The sequence below is a fragment of the Scylla paramamosain genome, chromosome 11 (assembly GCF_035594125.1).
Source record: "Scylla paramamosain isolate STU-SP2022 chromosome 11, ASM3559412v1, whole genome shotgun sequence".
Taxonomy (NCBI): domain Eukaryota; kingdom Metazoa; phylum Arthropoda; class Malacostraca; order Decapoda; family Portunidae; genus Scylla; species Scylla paramamosain.
The window spans coordinates 25,076,023-25,093,522 of record NC_087161.1 but is presented as its reverse complement, the minus strand read 5'-3'; the positions used below and the strand labels follow the sequence as shown (position 1 = coordinate 25,093,522).

At 45.8% G+C, this 17,500-nt stretch overlaps 2 protein-coding genes across 24 annotated transcripts in view; one reads left to right on the top strand and one right to left on the bottom strand.

Moving 5' to 3' along the window:
* The window catches only part of LOC135105095 (peripheral plasma membrane protein CASK-like), a 239,781-nt gene that overhangs the window by 55,390 nt on the left and 166,891 nt on the right, over window positions 1–17,500 (bottom strand). The window lies entirely within an intron of this gene.
* Window positions 5,326–9,744, top strand: LOC135105094 (uncharacterized). The gene is made up of 2 exons (XM_064013056.1): window positions 5,326–5,385; window positions 5,486–9,744. The coding sequence occupies exon 2, from the start codon at window positions 5,524–5,526 to the stop codon at window positions 9,226–9,228; it is 3,705 nt and encodes a 1,234-aa protein (XP_063869126.1). The 5' UTR covers window positions 5,326–5,385; window positions 5,486–5,523; the 3' UTR covers window positions 9,229–9,744.

Sequence of the window (17,500 nt, the reverse complement as noted above, 5' to 3'; positions counted from 1 at the left end):
CTAATAACCGTCTCATTCCCTCTAATGCAGTTTAATCACTCTCCTTCCCTTCCTCGACCCTTCGCCATCACCTTCCTTTTTTTCTCCTAATGCGGATAATTTTAAACCAGCGACAAACACAATATCGTCTTTTTCTGGTTACCGATGAGCTATTCTGGTTCATTTGATCTCAGTTACCCCTCCACTATCTAATCTTTTTCTTTGATTGATCCCGTTCTCTTGCCGTCGTCGTTTTCTGTTTCTTCTTCCGCCTTTTAATTGTCCATCTTCATCTTATCACTGAGATTTCCATGTTGTTTTATCACTTAGACGAATCTTCATCTTTGTTATCTTTCCTCTCTCTCTCTCTCTCTCTCTCTCTCTCTCTCTCTCTCTCTCTCTCTCTCATCAGATTTAGTAATGCAGCTCATCAAAGGTTTCGTAAGGGTCAACAAGTCTGCTGCTGTTTGTTTCTTGTGATTTTTTTTATTACGTTTGTGTTTGGTAGATGAAATAATAGTTTTTCCTGCTTTTTTTTTTGTTCTTTACTTTTTCTCTCCCCTTGAAGCAGCGATTAAGATAAAATTGTAAGTCAACTACTACTATTACTACTACTACTACTACTACTACTACTAAAAGAAAAAAATTCAACTTGCCCCGTTTGTGTGTAAACATGAAAATAAACAAACAAGTAAAAAAAATAAATAATAAAAGGACAAATAAACGAAAATTTACGACGAACCAAAAAAATATTCATCAACATCACTACCAACACACCCATTTGTCTGTCTGTCTGTCTGTCTGTCTGTCTGTCTGTCTGTCTGTCTGTCATTCACAGCTCTTGCCCCTTCCCCTACTCCTCCCTTTTCCCTATCTCTCTCCCATCCTCCCTCGTGGCCTTCCCCTTCTCTCCTAATATACCACCACTCTCTCTCTCTCTCTCTCTCTCTCTCTCTCTCTCTCTCTCTCTCTCTCTCTCTCTCTCTCTCTCTCCTTTCCACACTCTATTACTAATCTATATCTTCCTTCTAATCTCCCTATCTATCACATCTTTTTCCCCTCTTCTTTCTATCCCATCTTCCCTTTTCTCCCTCTCCGATACACCATAACCTCTCTCTCCCTTATACTATTCCATCTTTCCTCCCTTTTCCTCACTACCTCACCTTCTCTCCTCTCTCCCAAACAATCCACCTCTTCCTTCTCCCTCTCCCTTTCTTGCCCATCTCCACATCTTCCCTCTCTCTTTCTCCCTACCCCATATCCTTCTCCCCCCTCTCTAACACTCGCATCTTTTCCACCCTACTCTCCCTTACTTCGCTATCTCCCCTACACTTTCACTCTCGCCCCACTGGCTGATTCAGGTCGCCACCAACGCACCATCATCCAATCCCAGAGGGGCCTCGTGTCAAAAGCGGCGCTTATTGGCTCACGGAAAAAAAGGGCGGGGCATCAAAGGTTGGTTGGGTAATTATCTGTAGACTTAATTGAAAGAACTTAATTGGCCACTATTTATTAACTGGATATGAAGCGACAGTCCCGTGGGAGGAGGAGGAGGAGGAGGAGGAGGAGGAGGAGGATGGTAAAGAGTAAATCAATGGCTGGAAATGCTACGAGAAAATGGAGGGGACTGTAAAAGGGGAGGAGAAAAAGGAGATGGGGAAGAGACAGAAAGAGAAGGAAGAAGAGAGGAAATGAAGTGGGGGAAGATGAGAGAAAGTAAGAGTAGTGAATGAATACATAGACTCAAAAAAGCAATGAAAGCAAACCGTTAACGAAGAGAGAGAGAGAGAGAGAGAGAGAGAGAGAGAGAGAGAGAGAGAGAGAGAGAGAGAGAGAGAGAGAGAGAGAGAGAGAGAGAGAGAGAGAGAGAGAGAGAGAGAGAGAGAGAGAGAGAGAGAGAGAGAGAGAGAGAGAAACGTACAAATGTAATACGAATGATGTGGAAAACTGAGGAAGTGAAAAGAAGACAAAAAACAATAAAACAATGAAAAAGGGAGGAGGAGGATGAGTGATAAAGGAGGAAGAGGAGGAGGGAGGAGGAGGAGGAGGAGGAGAGCGGATTATGAGATTAAGAGTCGAGGACGAAAAGCAGCAACAGTGTGGACAGAGAGAGAGAGAGAGAGAGAGAGAGAGAGAGAGAGAGAGAGAGAGAGAGAGAGAGAGAGAGAGAGAGAGAGAGAGAGAGAGAGAGAGAGAGAGAGAGAGAGAGAGAGAGAAAGAGAGAGAGAGAAGTAGTTGGGAAATTGCCATGGGGGTCGCCCCCTAAAAAGGCTTGCCGCTGAGGTCCCCATTGCATGGGGACCTCAGTGGCAAGCCTTTAGGGGCTCGACCCCCATGGCAATTACCCGGAGTGGCAATCCATTTCAGGATGGAGACCCTGACTGTAAATAGAGTGTTGGGGGATGGGAGAGGGAGGGAGGGGGGAGGGAGGGGAGGGGGGAGGGGGGATCCCACCCCCACCCCAGGAGCGACTCTGATGGCATGCCATATTGTGAGTGTGGGGTTGATCAAGTTGCAATGGGGAAACCTGACAGCAATTTTCCGTAGACTTCAGTGGCAGTCCATGACAGGATGGAGACCCAGGCTTGGGAAAGGGAGGATGGCGATTCACGACGGCAACACCAAGGGGTTGGGGGGAGGGAGGGGGAGGGACGGTGACGGCGACACTGACGGAGAGGTGGGGGGCGTGCGTCCTTATCCTTCGGCGACGATGGAATGACTAAATGAATCAATGATGGTGGGTGGAAAATAATTGAGTGAAAGGAGGGGGAGGGTGTGGACTGGCGGCCAGACGTGGAAGTCGCCACACACACGCGTGGCTAGGGGACTGTGACGGCAATGCCGTGTAGGTCGCCCTTTCACGTCCCCCCCCACCCCCAACCCACCCACCCAGGGGCGACTCTGACGGCAAGCCATATTGCGATGTTGATCCTGATAGCAATTTTCCATAGATCCATGCTTGGGAAGGGGGGTGATTCACGACGGCAAACACCAAGGGGGGAGGGAGGGGGAGGGACGGTGACGGCGACACTGACGGAGAGGTGAGGGGGCGTGCGTCCTTATGCTTCGGCGACGATGGAATGACTAATGAATCAATGATGGTGGGCGGAAAATAATTGAGTGAAAAGGGGGTGGAGGGGGGAGGAGAGGTGATGGGGGGGCTGGCGGGCAGACGTGGCAGCCGCCCGCCACACACGCGTGATTAGGGGGACTCTGACGGCGCCTGCCATAGAAGTCGCCCTTTCCCTTTCATTCACGGAATCCTGGAGGGTGGGATGACCGAGTGTTGCCATCACGCGTTCCCTCCGACATCTCAATACATCCCCTATGGTCAAGGTCGTCGCGACTGCCGCACGAGATCCCGTTACCTGTCCATCCTTTTTACCTGGAGAAAGCGTCTGTGACGGCCAGGGCGGAGCGGCGGCCTCTTCCACTTTCACCGACCACCAGCGGCATGGCTGACGTAATACTTATGTCGGATGGCGGTCTTATTACTATCATTATTATTATTATTATTATTATTATTATTATTATTATTATTACTATTATTATTATTATTATAGCCGACACGTGCTCCCTCCGATATCTCAGTACATTCCCCTATGGTCAAGGTCGTCGCGACTATCCACGCCGTACCGCCATAATCTCCAGTCTGCCGACGTATATATGTCATGAAAAGGTAAAGTTTAAAGTCAGTCTGTTAGTTGACAGGGTTTAAAAAACATGTCATTGAGAGATAGTGACGATATATACGTATACCTATCTTCTCTTGCAGGTGGTAGGTCATTTCCCAACAACACAACAACAGAATTTGAAAACAGAATCTTACCCATTCATTTAGACACCGGCAGGGATTATGAAGTCGGCCTGTGTAATATTTTATTCCCTAAATATTTCTACTGCATTGCGGAAGGGGATCCAAATTCCAGTATATCGTTCTATGGTCGGGTTAAGCAGTCAGACTTTGATATGTATGAATATAATATGTATACCTATCTACCGGAAAGGAATATCATCTCCAATTTTACCGATAAGAACATACCGGCCATAACTAAGGCAATTAATGGACAGATAGTGAGAGAACTTCAAGCAATCTTGAATGACTCCTTTAAGATCTATTTCCCTTACTCGGATATCATTTATTATGACCGCGACTTGGAGCGGGTCGTTGTGAATAACGCGATTGTCCCTCCTAATGACGATCGTATTTACAGTGATATAAGTATAAAATTTGCATCGCATATAGCTCACATTCTGGGTTTCAATCCAAATTTTCGCTACACCGTCTACTTTCAAAGATCTGGCGACGGCATTTCATCTTCCGACGCCAGCGAAGCTTCCTCCTCATCACCCATAAAATTATTCGCTCAATACGTACCGCGAGCTGATGCAGGGACGGATTATATGTACGTTTATACCGACATCATTTCCCCCTCGCGATTTGGCAACCAACTAGTTAATATATTAGACGTCATACCACTCCCCGGCGACAGCACCAGTAAAGGTGCGAATTCAATTACGTATAAACCACTTTCTGCATCAACTATAGAGAGTGTGGCCATCAAAATTGCTAATCAAAGAGGCAAACCTATTCAGTTTGAAGATGGGGAAAACAGTGTTACTTGCGTGTTACATATAAGACCACGTTAACTTTGCGTCTCGGACGTAAAATTTTGAAGAGAATCGATCAAGGTGGGATAATGGGTGGAGTGGAGGATAATGAAACAGGCAGGTGTTGCCTACTTCCGAGTCAAGGCACGCGCCTCGCGACCATCTGCGCGGGAAGCTTCAGTGTTTCCCCGCGCGGCATGGCGGCCGGGACAAAGTGTTGACAATGTTATAGAAAAAAAAAAGAAAAGAAAATGGGTGTTCACTGTGGAACAGCAGAGGCGCGGATTTTATGTGAAGTGTGTGGGAGATGGCGCACTAATCCATCCTGCCCCTCATGTGTGGAAGACCAGTGTGATTTATGCGAGCGGTGTGGACTTCTGTTTCCACATCCACCGCCAGAACACACCTGCGAAGTTGGCAATCCTGCTTCTTCTGGTAAGCATTATTACTTATTTTGGCGGGAATGTATAATAATAAAGATGAAATGACTGTCAATCTTTACAAGTTTGAGCTCTGAGCACATCTTCCTGTACAGGCTCACACTCGATTGAGGTTGAGCAGAACGCCGGCGTAGAAGGCCCACGTCGGCGGACGTCACAAGGCGACATCCCACGCGGAGGCGGGGGAAGAGGTGAGAAAAAAAAAAATACTACAAATAATAAAGCAATAAATACGGTGCCACCGCCACTACTAATATTCTTTTTTTTTAAGACTCGCCACGGCCGGGATCGAGTGGATTATCGGGGAACGTATTCAATTCTTCCGAGACTTCAAGTCCTTCACTACCTACACAAGGTAAATATCAATTCAATAATAATAATAATAATAATAATAATAATAATAATAATAATAATAATAATAAACTGTCGCTGCTACTTCTATTTTTTCTTCCCAGACACGCCACAAGCGGAGGCGGACCACGATGAGCGCAGCATGGCAGGAGAGTCGGCGGATGCAGACCTTGACGAGCGCGGGATGCCGGAAGAGCCGCGGTTAATTGACTCGAGGGAAAATTTTATGAGGAGCTTCACCAGACATCAATATGACATACCTGATCATGTAAGCAGAGATCCACTCGGTCTACTTACCGAATACAGGGAGTTCTTTATACGGGAAATTAGATCATATTTCACGTCACACGGCTCGCCATTCCCCCCCACCCTGAAAATATTTTCACACATTTCTCTGTTACTAGTGAAATTCTCTACCTTAGGCGAGGATGAACATCGAGTCATTCATATTGCTTTTAGAGCACGACTGATCACCTATCAAGATGTGCCTGACCTTGTTGATTTATGGATCCATCAGCTGAACAGTCGGCTGGAAAGCCTTACCAGCGAGACTGAAGGATCTGGTTTTATCATTTCAAGAGTACAGAATTTTTTCATCAACTATTGCTTGCATGTCGCATGTAGTGGCATAGGAGATTATGTTGCTTATCCTAGAGGCGTGCGAGGAGGGAATGAAATTTTCAATCCTGATGGCCGACATTCATCCTGTGTTATTCAGTGTTTGGCGGCTTTCAGACTTCATGCTCGAGGTGTACCTTGGAAAAGAATTCCAAAAATATTACGGAGACGGCATGGCGGAGAGAAATACGTCACGCGCGGAAAAGTAGGCAGTCCAGTGACTTGGGAGAACTTGAGTCAGTTAGAAAGGTTAAATTGTCTGTCTCTGGACGTTTATACACTGACAAAAAGCGGTGAGATATACTATTTAACATTATCAAGAAAAGGCTCGCGGAAGTATAAAACTGTAGTCTCACTCCTTTTACTAGGTGGAAAACATATGACGCTCATTAAAGACGTGGAGAAGCTGCACCGGAAATTGACGAGAAGCAGTCCCACCCCAGAGGGTCATCAGTTTTGCAAAGTATGTTTCAGCTCAGTTCCCAAGTCTGTCAGTTTGAGCGATCACGAGTGTCACTGCGACTTCACTCAAACTCTTCTCTTTCCAGGTGACGGTGAAAAAGTAAAATTTAAAAATTTTGCCTACACCTATCAGCCTGCATACTTAGCATTTTTTGATTTTGAAACTATGATAAAACCTAAGGAGAATAGGAGTGTGATAGCTGAACATGACCCAATTGGATACTCGTATCTCATCATCAATAGGCATGGAGATGTCGTGGAAAAGAGAAGTTATTTCGGTGAAGATCCCGTGAATAATTTCATTGATAGCCTATCCAATGCTTGGGGAATCATCAAGGAAAGTGTAGTTAGCTATCCAATTAGCATGTCTGCGGAGGATGAAGCCCACTTCAAACGTCAGCGTCACTGCGAACTCTGCCATCAACCCTTTAATGTGAAAACCCCACCTCATAAACATCACGACCACTCATTACCACAAAATAATTACAAGGGGGCTTTGTGCGCGCGATGCAACCTCCAGTGTCGTGACATGAGGAAATATCTCATCACTCTGGCACATAATATGAGCTTTGACGTCTCCTTAATCATAAAAGACCTTCACTTGCCAGAGTCGCACGTGGACATCCTTGCCAAGTCAGAATCGCATTTATTGAAAGTAAGGATTAAGGAATTGCAGTTTCAGGACACGCTTTCCATTATGAATGCTGGCCTCGGTCATCTCGCTCAGAGTCACGTGCAGGCGGGCTATAGCACGCGTTACGCCCAGGAAATGGTGAATTACCTCCCCGAGGATGTAAGGCGTGTAATTTGCACTCAAAAACAGTTTCTTTGTTATGAGTACATCACCGACCTTGGCCGCTTAGAAGATCGACAATTGCCACCTCGTGAGGCATTTTATGACACGCTCAAGGGGAAGGCTCTGCCACCTGGAGAATATGAACACGCTCAAAGCGTGTGGAGTATGACATCCTGCCGCACTTTAGGCGATTACATAAGACTGTATTGTGAGATTGATGTGGGATTATTAGCCGACACATATCTCAAATATAGATCATACCTGCATGAATTTTATGGGCTGGACGTGTCACATTACGTGTCACTGTCTTCTTATGCTTATGACGCTTTTTTAAAGTCGACAGGCGTTCAACTTGATCCACCTTACGACCCTAACATGTATCACCTGATCAAAAGAAATGTACGAGGAGGCTTTGTAACTTGCGTCAGGCCACACCTGCAGTCAAACCACGAACCCGACGGTGGACCCGGCACCTATGTGTTCTATCTGGACTATAATTCATTATATGCAAGCGTTATGTGTTCCCCCCTGCCTATGGGTGACATCAAAAAGCTTTCTCAGTCAGAGATGGATGATTTTTTTGAAGTTGGCATCCAGAATCATGCGACAGATGGCGACGTCGGTTACTGGCTGCATTTAGACAGCTGTGACGTTTCCCCCGACGTAGCTCGGATCACGGACGAGTTCCCTCTGTGCCTCGCACACATGACTATTACAGAAGATGACATCTCACCGTACAGTAAAAGACTGTTAGAAGCTGAGGGTCGTAAGCTGGGGAGGAAAAATCGTAAACTCGTGGCCAGTCATAAGGGACTGAAAGATCATCTCATCAGTCTGGAATTGCTGCAACTTTTACTCTCACTTGGACTGGAAATACAATGTGTTCATGCTATATATAGGTTCAGACAGGCTCCATACCTGAAACCTTTCATAGAAAGGAACGTCGCTCAGCGTAAAAATGAGACGTGCGCCATTAAAAATCGCATTTGCAAACTGATGTCAAACGCAGTTTATGGTAGATCCATGTTATCTGAAGTGAAGTATGGCCTCCAGCAGAAATTAGTGACAAAAAGAAAGTCTTTCCTGAAGTATGCAAGAAATCCATCCTTTAAAAGGGTCCACCAATTAGGCGAGGACCGAGTCATATGTGTCAACAGTAAGAACACGATTAAAATCAGGCAGCCAAATTACTTGGGATACCATATTTTAGAAGTGGCAAAGAAGTACATGTACAACTTTTGGTATCGTGTCATCAAAGCTAATTATGGGGAGAGAGCTAAATTAGCTTATGAAGATACTGACAGTTTTATTTTCAGTCTGCACATACCTACAAACTTAAATGATGAACTGAAACATGGACCCATGGCAAATTTTCTCGACACCAGTAACTTTGCTTCAGATCACCCGTGTTTTAATGGGGAGCGGAAGGGTCAACTAGGCTTGTTGAAATCTGAAACCGGATCCACGCTCATCAAAGAGGCGATTATATTAAAGCCAAAGATGTATTCGCTGCTGTTGGAAGATGACAAGCAAGTATCTCGAGGTAAAGGCATTCCAACTCACCTTCAGCAAAATATATTGCATCAGCAGTATAGGGAAACACTTAATAATGTCGCATGTGGGATGGTGGATTGCTATAATATCAGGAATGTGAAAGGACAAATTTGTACCACTCGTATGCGAAAGCGAACGTTGTCACATTTTGACGACAAGCGCTTTCACGTCGATGGCTATACCTCAAGGGCGTATTATCACCCCGACAATGATCCGCGGGAAAGAGATGTGGAGAATGAGATGGAAGAGGAGGTGGTGGTGGATGTGGGGGAGGTGGAGGTGGATGAGGAAGAGGAGGAGGAGGAGGAGGAGGAGGAGGAGGAGGAGGAAGAGGGGGAGGAAGAGGGGGAGGATGGGGTAATGAGTGGTCTGTGGCGTGATCGGGAGAGACTTTCCGCGGCATTATTCACATCATGATTAAGGGGTAGAGAAAGAGAGGACGCAGCTGCTAGCAGACACCCTTCATGTAATGTAAAAAAACATTTGCTCTGACCACGTAGGCTAAGGAAGAGGGGGAGGTGGAGGATGGGTTGTGTCGTGATCGGGAGTGGCCTTCCATGACATTATTCACGTCATAATTAAGGGGTGGAGAGAGACCGCGGCCGCCAGCAGCTGCCATTCATGTAATGTAAGAACATTTGTTTTGAGTATGGAGTTAAGGAGAGGAATGAGGAGATTGTTCATGTACTGTAAGGACATTTGTACTGCCCACGTGGGGATAAGGAGGATGAGGAGGAGGAGGTAATGTAAGAACATTTGTACTTAGGTTAAGGAGAGGGGGGAGAAGGGGGGAGGTTGAGGAAGAGGTGTGGGTCGGGGGAGATCCACGTCATAATTAGAAGGCAGGGATGAGGATGCAGCTGGGAGGTTAGTTATGCTGTTACCTACATGACCATGTAAATAAAGGTTAAGTAATAAATACTGTAAACATATCGTAGCGTCTTTTAGTAACCCTCTGAACTTAACATGGACAAGACATTTAGCGAAGAGATGCTGAATCTCTTCAGATATCCTGCACGCATAATTATTGCAGGTTATACAAATTCCGGCAAAACACACCTCTGCAATAAAATTATAGAGAAATATCAGCATGGATTTAACAGAATTATCATTTGTGGCGTCTCATCGCATTCGCTGCAGCAGAATTCCCCTTTTCAAGATAAGGTCGAAGTGCATGAGAAAATTATTGATCCCGTGATGGATGATAACAGTCCATACGCCGACCCGCAAACGCACACACTCCTGATATTAGATGACAATTTCCTCACGGCTGGCAATTCTCAAACGATAGCAGAGGCTTTCACCAAAGGGAGACATAAAAATTTGTCAGTTATAATGATAGCACAGAATGTCTTTTTCCCCGGAAAGTATGCTAGAACGATAACTTTAAATGCCTCACATTACATTCTTATGAAAAACAGAGATATATATCAAATTGAATGTCTGGGCAGGCAACTTTATGGAAGGGAGCGCGCCAAACACTTTGTGGAAATTTATAAAAATGTCGTGCTTAGACGAGATCACGGTTATTTGTTGTGTGATTTATCCCCGAACGCACCCGAAGAAATTCAACTGCGCACGAATATTGTGGATGAGTCACCCTGTGAGAAAGTCTATCTGCTATGAACGCCGTTTTGGACGAACTTTACCGGGATATGACGAATCCTGCGGCTTTAGGAGGTGTGCAAGCACTCTACAGAGAGGGGAAGAAAAGGGATAAGAATCTAACACTCCGCGATGTGAGGGCATTTCTGCAGGGCAACCGCACTTATACGCTTCACAAGCCGACACTGAAACGTTTTCCGCGACGAAAAATTCTCGCTCCTAAACCGTCCGTCATTTTAACTTGCGATTTGGCTGATTTTGCGAGGCTGCACAGACACAATGGCGGCGTCCGATACATCATGTTTTGCCTGGACGTTTTCAGCAGATACTTGAAAGTGGCAACGCTGACAAGTAAATCCGGACACAGTAGCCTGCAAGCGCTGAAAAAAGTTCTAGAGTCGGGGAGTTTTACAGGCGTGTCGCGTCTTTTTACCGATCAGGGATCCGAATTTTATAATCAAGCAGTGAAAAAATATCTAACTTTGAAAGGTATTACCTTGTATTCCAATTACTCGCGTGAAACAAAGGCGAGTTTGGCAGAAAGGGTCATCCGAACCATAAAGACAAAAATATATAAATATCTCACGCAGAACAACACACTGACGTATATTAACGTCTTGCCCACCCTAATAAATACGTACAATCACACCCCACACCGCGGTTTGGGCGGCAACCAAACGCCGGCTCAGGTTCACCACCTCCGCGAGCTGTCACAAGTCAGGAAGCAATTTAAACGAATGTATTTAAATCGGCCAAGGGGAAAGAAAGTTGTCAGTCATAAATTAGACGTGGGAGACATTGTACGCTTGCAACGTGCTTCCCGAACGCAATTTAAATTCAATAAGGGTTATACCGTCAACAATACCGAGGAGCTTTTTAAGATAAGTCGTGTGGATTACTCACATAAAATCCCTATTTATTTCATAAGGGATTTGGCGGGGGAGGACGTGACCGGCGCTTTCTACAGGGAAGAATTAATCAAGTCCTCTCTTCCCTCACATTACCAGGTCGATATATTACGATCGAAGGTCGAGCGAGGTAAGAGAAAGTACTTCGTCCACTGGCGTGGGTACCCAGATAAATTTGACAGCTGGATAGATGCGGACGACTTAGTATAAGATATGGATGAGGAAAAACCATTGATATTGAAGTACAAGGATTTGGTTTTTCTCCTCTCGCACGTCACCCCTAAATTGCGGAAGCAGGTCTTGCAAAGTTTGAATAAGCGCGAAGTCAATTGCATCTCGGAAATATTCGCCAACTTTTTGAAGAGACGCCTGACGGACGACGATACCATCATTAACCGCCTGAAAAAATTCAAGAGTGATATTCGCACTGTAGCCTTGAAGAAGACGCCCGTGTACAAGAAGAAAGCGATTCTAATCTCCAAACGAGGTGGTAACATATTGGCCGCGTTACTCCCGATAGCCGTGTCGGCAATAACAAGTTTACTACAGAGATGAAAGAATATTGTTTAGTTCCCGTCTCAGTTGCCGAGAGGTGTAAGTTTAAACCGACCGACAGCACAACTCAGCACCGATTCACGTCAAAACAAGTCAAGAAAAAAAAAAAAACTTCACTTCCGCTACCGGCCGCCGCCCTCCCCGACGCCGCCAGCGTGACGCCACCACCACGCGCACCTGTCAATCCACCCTTGGATGATTTGATTCGAGTTGCCGTTCCTCCTTCCTTTAGAGAATATGGTTTATCTCTCTTGAAATTATTGGAGGGTAAACCTGGGATTTCATGGGATGAGCGCGGTAACTTACTTCCACCATTTTCTGGCATAAGCGTGTTTGATCTCATACGAGTACTCGGTCACGAAAAGGGGGCCGCGAAAAGACTTTCACCCGATAAGCGTCCATTATTATCACTGCTACTTCGCATGGCGCAACTCCCCGCGGATGCCATCAGAAATACGACTCAACGAAGTAAACTGATAGGTGGCGGGGTCGGTGACATCTGGGAAGCATATTAAATGAGAAAGCTCCCCATCTTACTCTGTAAACGAGTAAGTACATCAATAATACATGAGAGCACGTGTTAGGCGCGTCAGGGGTGCAGGCCCACGGATGGATAATTGATGAGGGTTATGGTCAAAAAAAGGTTCACCCCCCCCCTAACCCACATCCCCTAATAAATAATACGTTCCCCGCCCTCCATCCCTTCCCACCAACAAAGGAAAAAAAAATAACACCTGCGTCAATTTGAATGAATAAATTCTACTACGCAGAAGGTGTAATATCGACCAATACGTGTGAATAAAGGTCTGCGATGACACATTTCCCCTCACTCCCCTCACAGAGGGTTCAACGTGTGGATCAGCCCTCCAATTACTCGTCAAGATGAAGGTGGTCGAGGGCAAGCTGACCGATGGCATCTTCCGCGACCGCCGCTGTTATATCATTTATTCAGTAAATGCCGTCTCCACCGAACCGAGTGGGATTGCGCGGGATCTCAAAACGATTTACCCATACGAGAATACACATGCAGCTAGAAAGAGACTCTACTCGCTTCATCGGGCCACGGCAGACACGAGAGATGACCCAGGACGTATCATTATCCACGCGCCTCCCACAGGAAGCGTAAATCTCCCTCACCTGGTGGCCTGCGTGACTCAGTATGGTTGGGGCGAGGCCGTCGAGGGAAACGAGAAGGCGCGACAGGCAATCGCGACGTCGAAGGATTTGCCTTACGTGGAAGGACTCAAGATGGATACAAGCGTGAATCGACGTCAACACTTCCAGAATTGCCTGAAAAAGATTGCCCTGCTAGCCATGGCGAACGCTGAAGTAGAGCAAATTATTATCCCGGAAGGACTGGGATGTAGAGGTCGCTGCCAGGATGAGTGGAAGAATAATTACCTGCCTATGGTGGAAGGGCTGGCGCAGCGACTTCAACCTTTTGGAGTTGAAACTATTCTGGTGAGGAAGTCTGAATAACTATATCATGTAAATTTTAAAATAAAGTTGATGTGTGTTTGACAAATCGAGTATAAATGTATTCCTTAATTGGGGTGACCGTTATTATTTATTTTGATCATGGCGGGAGCAGCATATCAGACAGAAATAAATAGCCGGTGATTATGCTCGACGTCTTATTCATGACGTGACAACCATCATGACGAGAGCGTTCACACCTCCCACTCGAGCGGAATACGACTTGCTTTTTACGCAAAGCAAAGGTGGAGGCTTAGACGACATTCGGGTTTTTATTCCACCCCATTCAAGAAGAGGTGGCGGTCTATTTTCCGTTTTGAGTGGCTTTGCTAAAAGAGCAATTCCCTTTCTCATGCGCACTGTAGCACCCGAAGCGCTCCAAATGGGAAAAGGTTTATTAACAGATGTTTTAGAAGGGAAGCGACTTCGCGAATCATTAAGAAATAGAGGTGTTGCAGCCGTGAAGGGTGTGGGGGAAAGGATAGTTCGAGGCGGACGAGTAATGAAAAAGAGGAAAGTTGGAGTCGGAAAAAAAAAAAAAAAGAGAAAACCACCAACCAGGCAACTGAAAAGAAAGACTTGCTATAAAGCAGATATCTTCAATATTTAGCTTAGTCGCAAAGATGACTCATTACGGTCCGGATGTGCAGGGTGGAGCGACCTCCACCCCCCTGAGCAATTATCTGACGGCCGTGAGTGAGAACTTTCCGCGGGTGAATCGCTTGCATACCATCGAATCGTCAGTCGCTGCGAGGGGAAAGTTGGACGTATTACCCGTTAATTTAGATGCAAATGCTAATAATCATGCGGGGATCAACGATCCTTACATTGAATTTAGACTGCCTGGTATTCCAGGGCAATTTTTGGATCTATCAACGCTGTCTCTAGAATTGCGAGTTAGCGCGACGAAGGCAGACGGCGCGCCACTAGACGATGGCGATCACGTCGTTTTTAGTAATGGTTTGAATAATACGATGTTTAAGTCATGCGCTTGTTATTTTAACGAACAGCTTGTGGAGTCATCCTCTTTGTTCAACTATCACGCCTTCATTAAAATGATTACAACAATCCCTCAGGATAAAATTGACTCTATCGGTCGCGTCGCCTTCTACCATCGTGATTATGATGGATCAAAAGGCATAATCAATAAATTTGATGAAGACTATTTCACGGGAGGGAATAAAGACGAGAAACAAATGATGAAAGATTGTAAAACGCACGGCATTTCGATGACTGCGCCTTTGTTTTCGGATATATCAAGTCTGGACGCTTATCTGCTTGACTCTGTTGATGTGAGAATTCGATTAGAATTGGCTAACAAAACATGGATTCTTAATTCACACCAAGATGCCAGCAGTTTCAAATTTAAGCTCGAGATGGCTAAGTTATGGGTTGACCGCGTCACGCCACATCCGCCCGCCTTAGAATCGTTAAATAACTCCTTGACTCGAAATCCAATGCAATACACTTTTAATAGAACGCTCAATAAAACGTATGTGTTAGCCGCCAATCAAACGTCTTTGATTGCCGAATTACCTTTCGCGCAAATCATACCTCAAAATTTGACCATGGCAATAGTTGATATGGACAGCTTACAAGGCGTAATTGATAAGAATGGTTTATATTTTCAACACGCCGATCTGTCACATGTACATATCACCGTGAACGGGGCGACCATTTATAACGTTCGCAGCTCTTTCCCGCATCACGCGTCAAAATTGTTTTACACGACCCTTGAGTCACTAGGATTGGACACGCGTAATTCCCTAACATTTGATGCATTCAATAAAGGTCGGACAGTATGTTTCTTTAACTTTGTGACGGAGGACGTGCACAATGCCATCCCTCTGGATAAATCAGGAAATCTAAGAATTAATCTGTCGTTTGCCAAGGGACGTAATCACAACCGCGTCATAATGTTTTTCGCCGACACTACTGGCGTCATAGAAATTGATCATTATCGTCACGTTCGCTGCATTGTCCGCGCATAAGCCGTCATGAATGCACGTGAAATACAGGCCGGTCTAGCAGGCATCTTGGGCGATCGAGTTTATTTTTTAGGCTGTCACGATCATCGCCATGTGACAGATCTGATAAATCTTGCCAGAAAACAGGTGAAGCCATGCGTTTTCATTCTAAATACATTGAGTGACTCAAAGACCATGGGCCACTGGATTACTGTTTATCTTAATTTTCAAAGTCAGACCATAGGCTATTACGATAGCTATAACTTGCATCCCAAATACAATTCCGCTGTCTTACATCATTTTATGCAAACTTGTCCACATATGAAAATTAGCACATTAAATTATCGACTTCAGGGGTTGAATTCCCTCGTGTGTGGCATTTATTGCATGTTCTTTTGCCTTCTACTGAGTTGGCATACATTAAACGTGCAATGTGCATTATTCACGCCACCTTCAAAAAGCATCAATATCTATATAATGACAAAAAAATTACTCGTATGGCATACGTAATATTTCGTAATATGCCGCATTGCATGCCTACGTTTTGCCCAGCCGGCAGCCAGGCGAGATGTCGTAACATCTGTAAAGCGGTAATAAGGTAGATTGGGGGGTGGGGTGGGGGTGGGAAAGGGGGTCAATATGGGGTAATTGCTGACGGATAAGCGTCACTTCGCCATCACCTCTCAACCCAGTCGGACGTCGAAGCCTCATCTCCAAGAATGGAGCAAGCTAACAAACATTTCATCTTGAGAACTGCGGGTGAGTACGCCATTACCTTGCACGGCATCTGACATCTTCACCATTGTAAATTACATTAACGTTCTTTGCCAATGAATAAGAAGAGGGAGAGTGGGAGGGGAAATAAAAACTTTTCCATTGTTCTCATCGTTTTTTTTTTTTTTTTGTCTGTTACAGAACGCATCTCTTTCCGCTTTGATATCTATCTGGGCGATGCTGGGGGTAAGCGAAGCCGTGCTGACCATGAGGATGTCAATGTGGAGAAAATGTCAGAACCTGCAAAGAAGAAATTGATCTTTAGTGATGACGACATGTCGCCACTGCCGGCCAGCCCACCTCCTGACGCTCCATCAGGACAGGAGTCGCAACAGCAGCAGCCGACATCGCAGTCGATTCCGCCACCTCAGGAGTCGCTGATGCCACCTCCGACCGAAGCACAACCGCAACGGTCAGATGAGTCGACAGTAGGCGGCAAAGAGGGTCAGGAGGTGAAGAAGAAGTCGCAGGAAAACAGAAAAAAAAAAAAATATTCCCCCTAACACGCCAGAGGACGACAGCACACCAAAACTCCCCGTTGCTCCAGCCGCCCCTCGTAAGAAGCTGGTTCCTAGAGTTATTAAAACTACGCCCGTCATTGACAGCGATGACGATGATCTCTTCGCCTTCAATTCGCAATGTTTTGAATGAAAGAGATGTATTTGCCCTAATAAGCAATGAGCTGTATTTGTCCTAATAAAAATAAAATGTTCCATCGACTCTGCATAACCTTTCTAATAATAATAATAATAATAATAATAATATTAATAATAATAATAATAATAATGATAGTAATAAGACCGCCATCCGACATAAGTATTACGTCAGCCATGCCGCTGGTGGTCGGTGAAAGTGGAAGAGGCCGCCGCTCCGCCCTGGCCGTCACAGACGCTTTCTCCAGGTAAAAAGGATGGACAGGTAACGGGATCTCGTGCGGCAGTCGCGACGACCTTGACCATAGGGGATGTATTGAGACGTCGGAGGGAACGCGTGATGGCAACACTCGGTCATCCCACCCTCCAGGATTCCGTGAATGAAAGGGAAAGGGCGACTTCTATGGCAGGCGCCGTCAGAGTCCCCCTAATCACGCGTGTGTGGCGGGCGGCTGCCACGTCTGCCCGCCAGCCCCCCCATCACCTCTCCTCCCCCCCTCCACCCCCTTTTCACTCAATTATTTTCCGCCCACCATCATTGATTCATTAGTCATTCCATCGTCGCCGAAGCATAAGGACGCACGCCCCCTCACCTCTCCGTCAGTGTCGCCGTCACCGTCCCTCCCCCCCTCCCTCCCCCCCCTTGGTGTTTGCCGTCGTGAATCACCCCCCCCTTCCCAAGCATGGATCTATGGAAAATTGCTATCAGGATCACCATCGCAATATGGCTTGCCGTCAGAGTCGCCCCTGG

Coding starts and splice junctions, on each gene's coding strand:
- LOC135105094 (XM_064013056.1), top strand. CDS start 5,524: ATGGCAGGAGAGTCGGCGGATGCAGACCTTGACGAGCGCGGGATGCCG.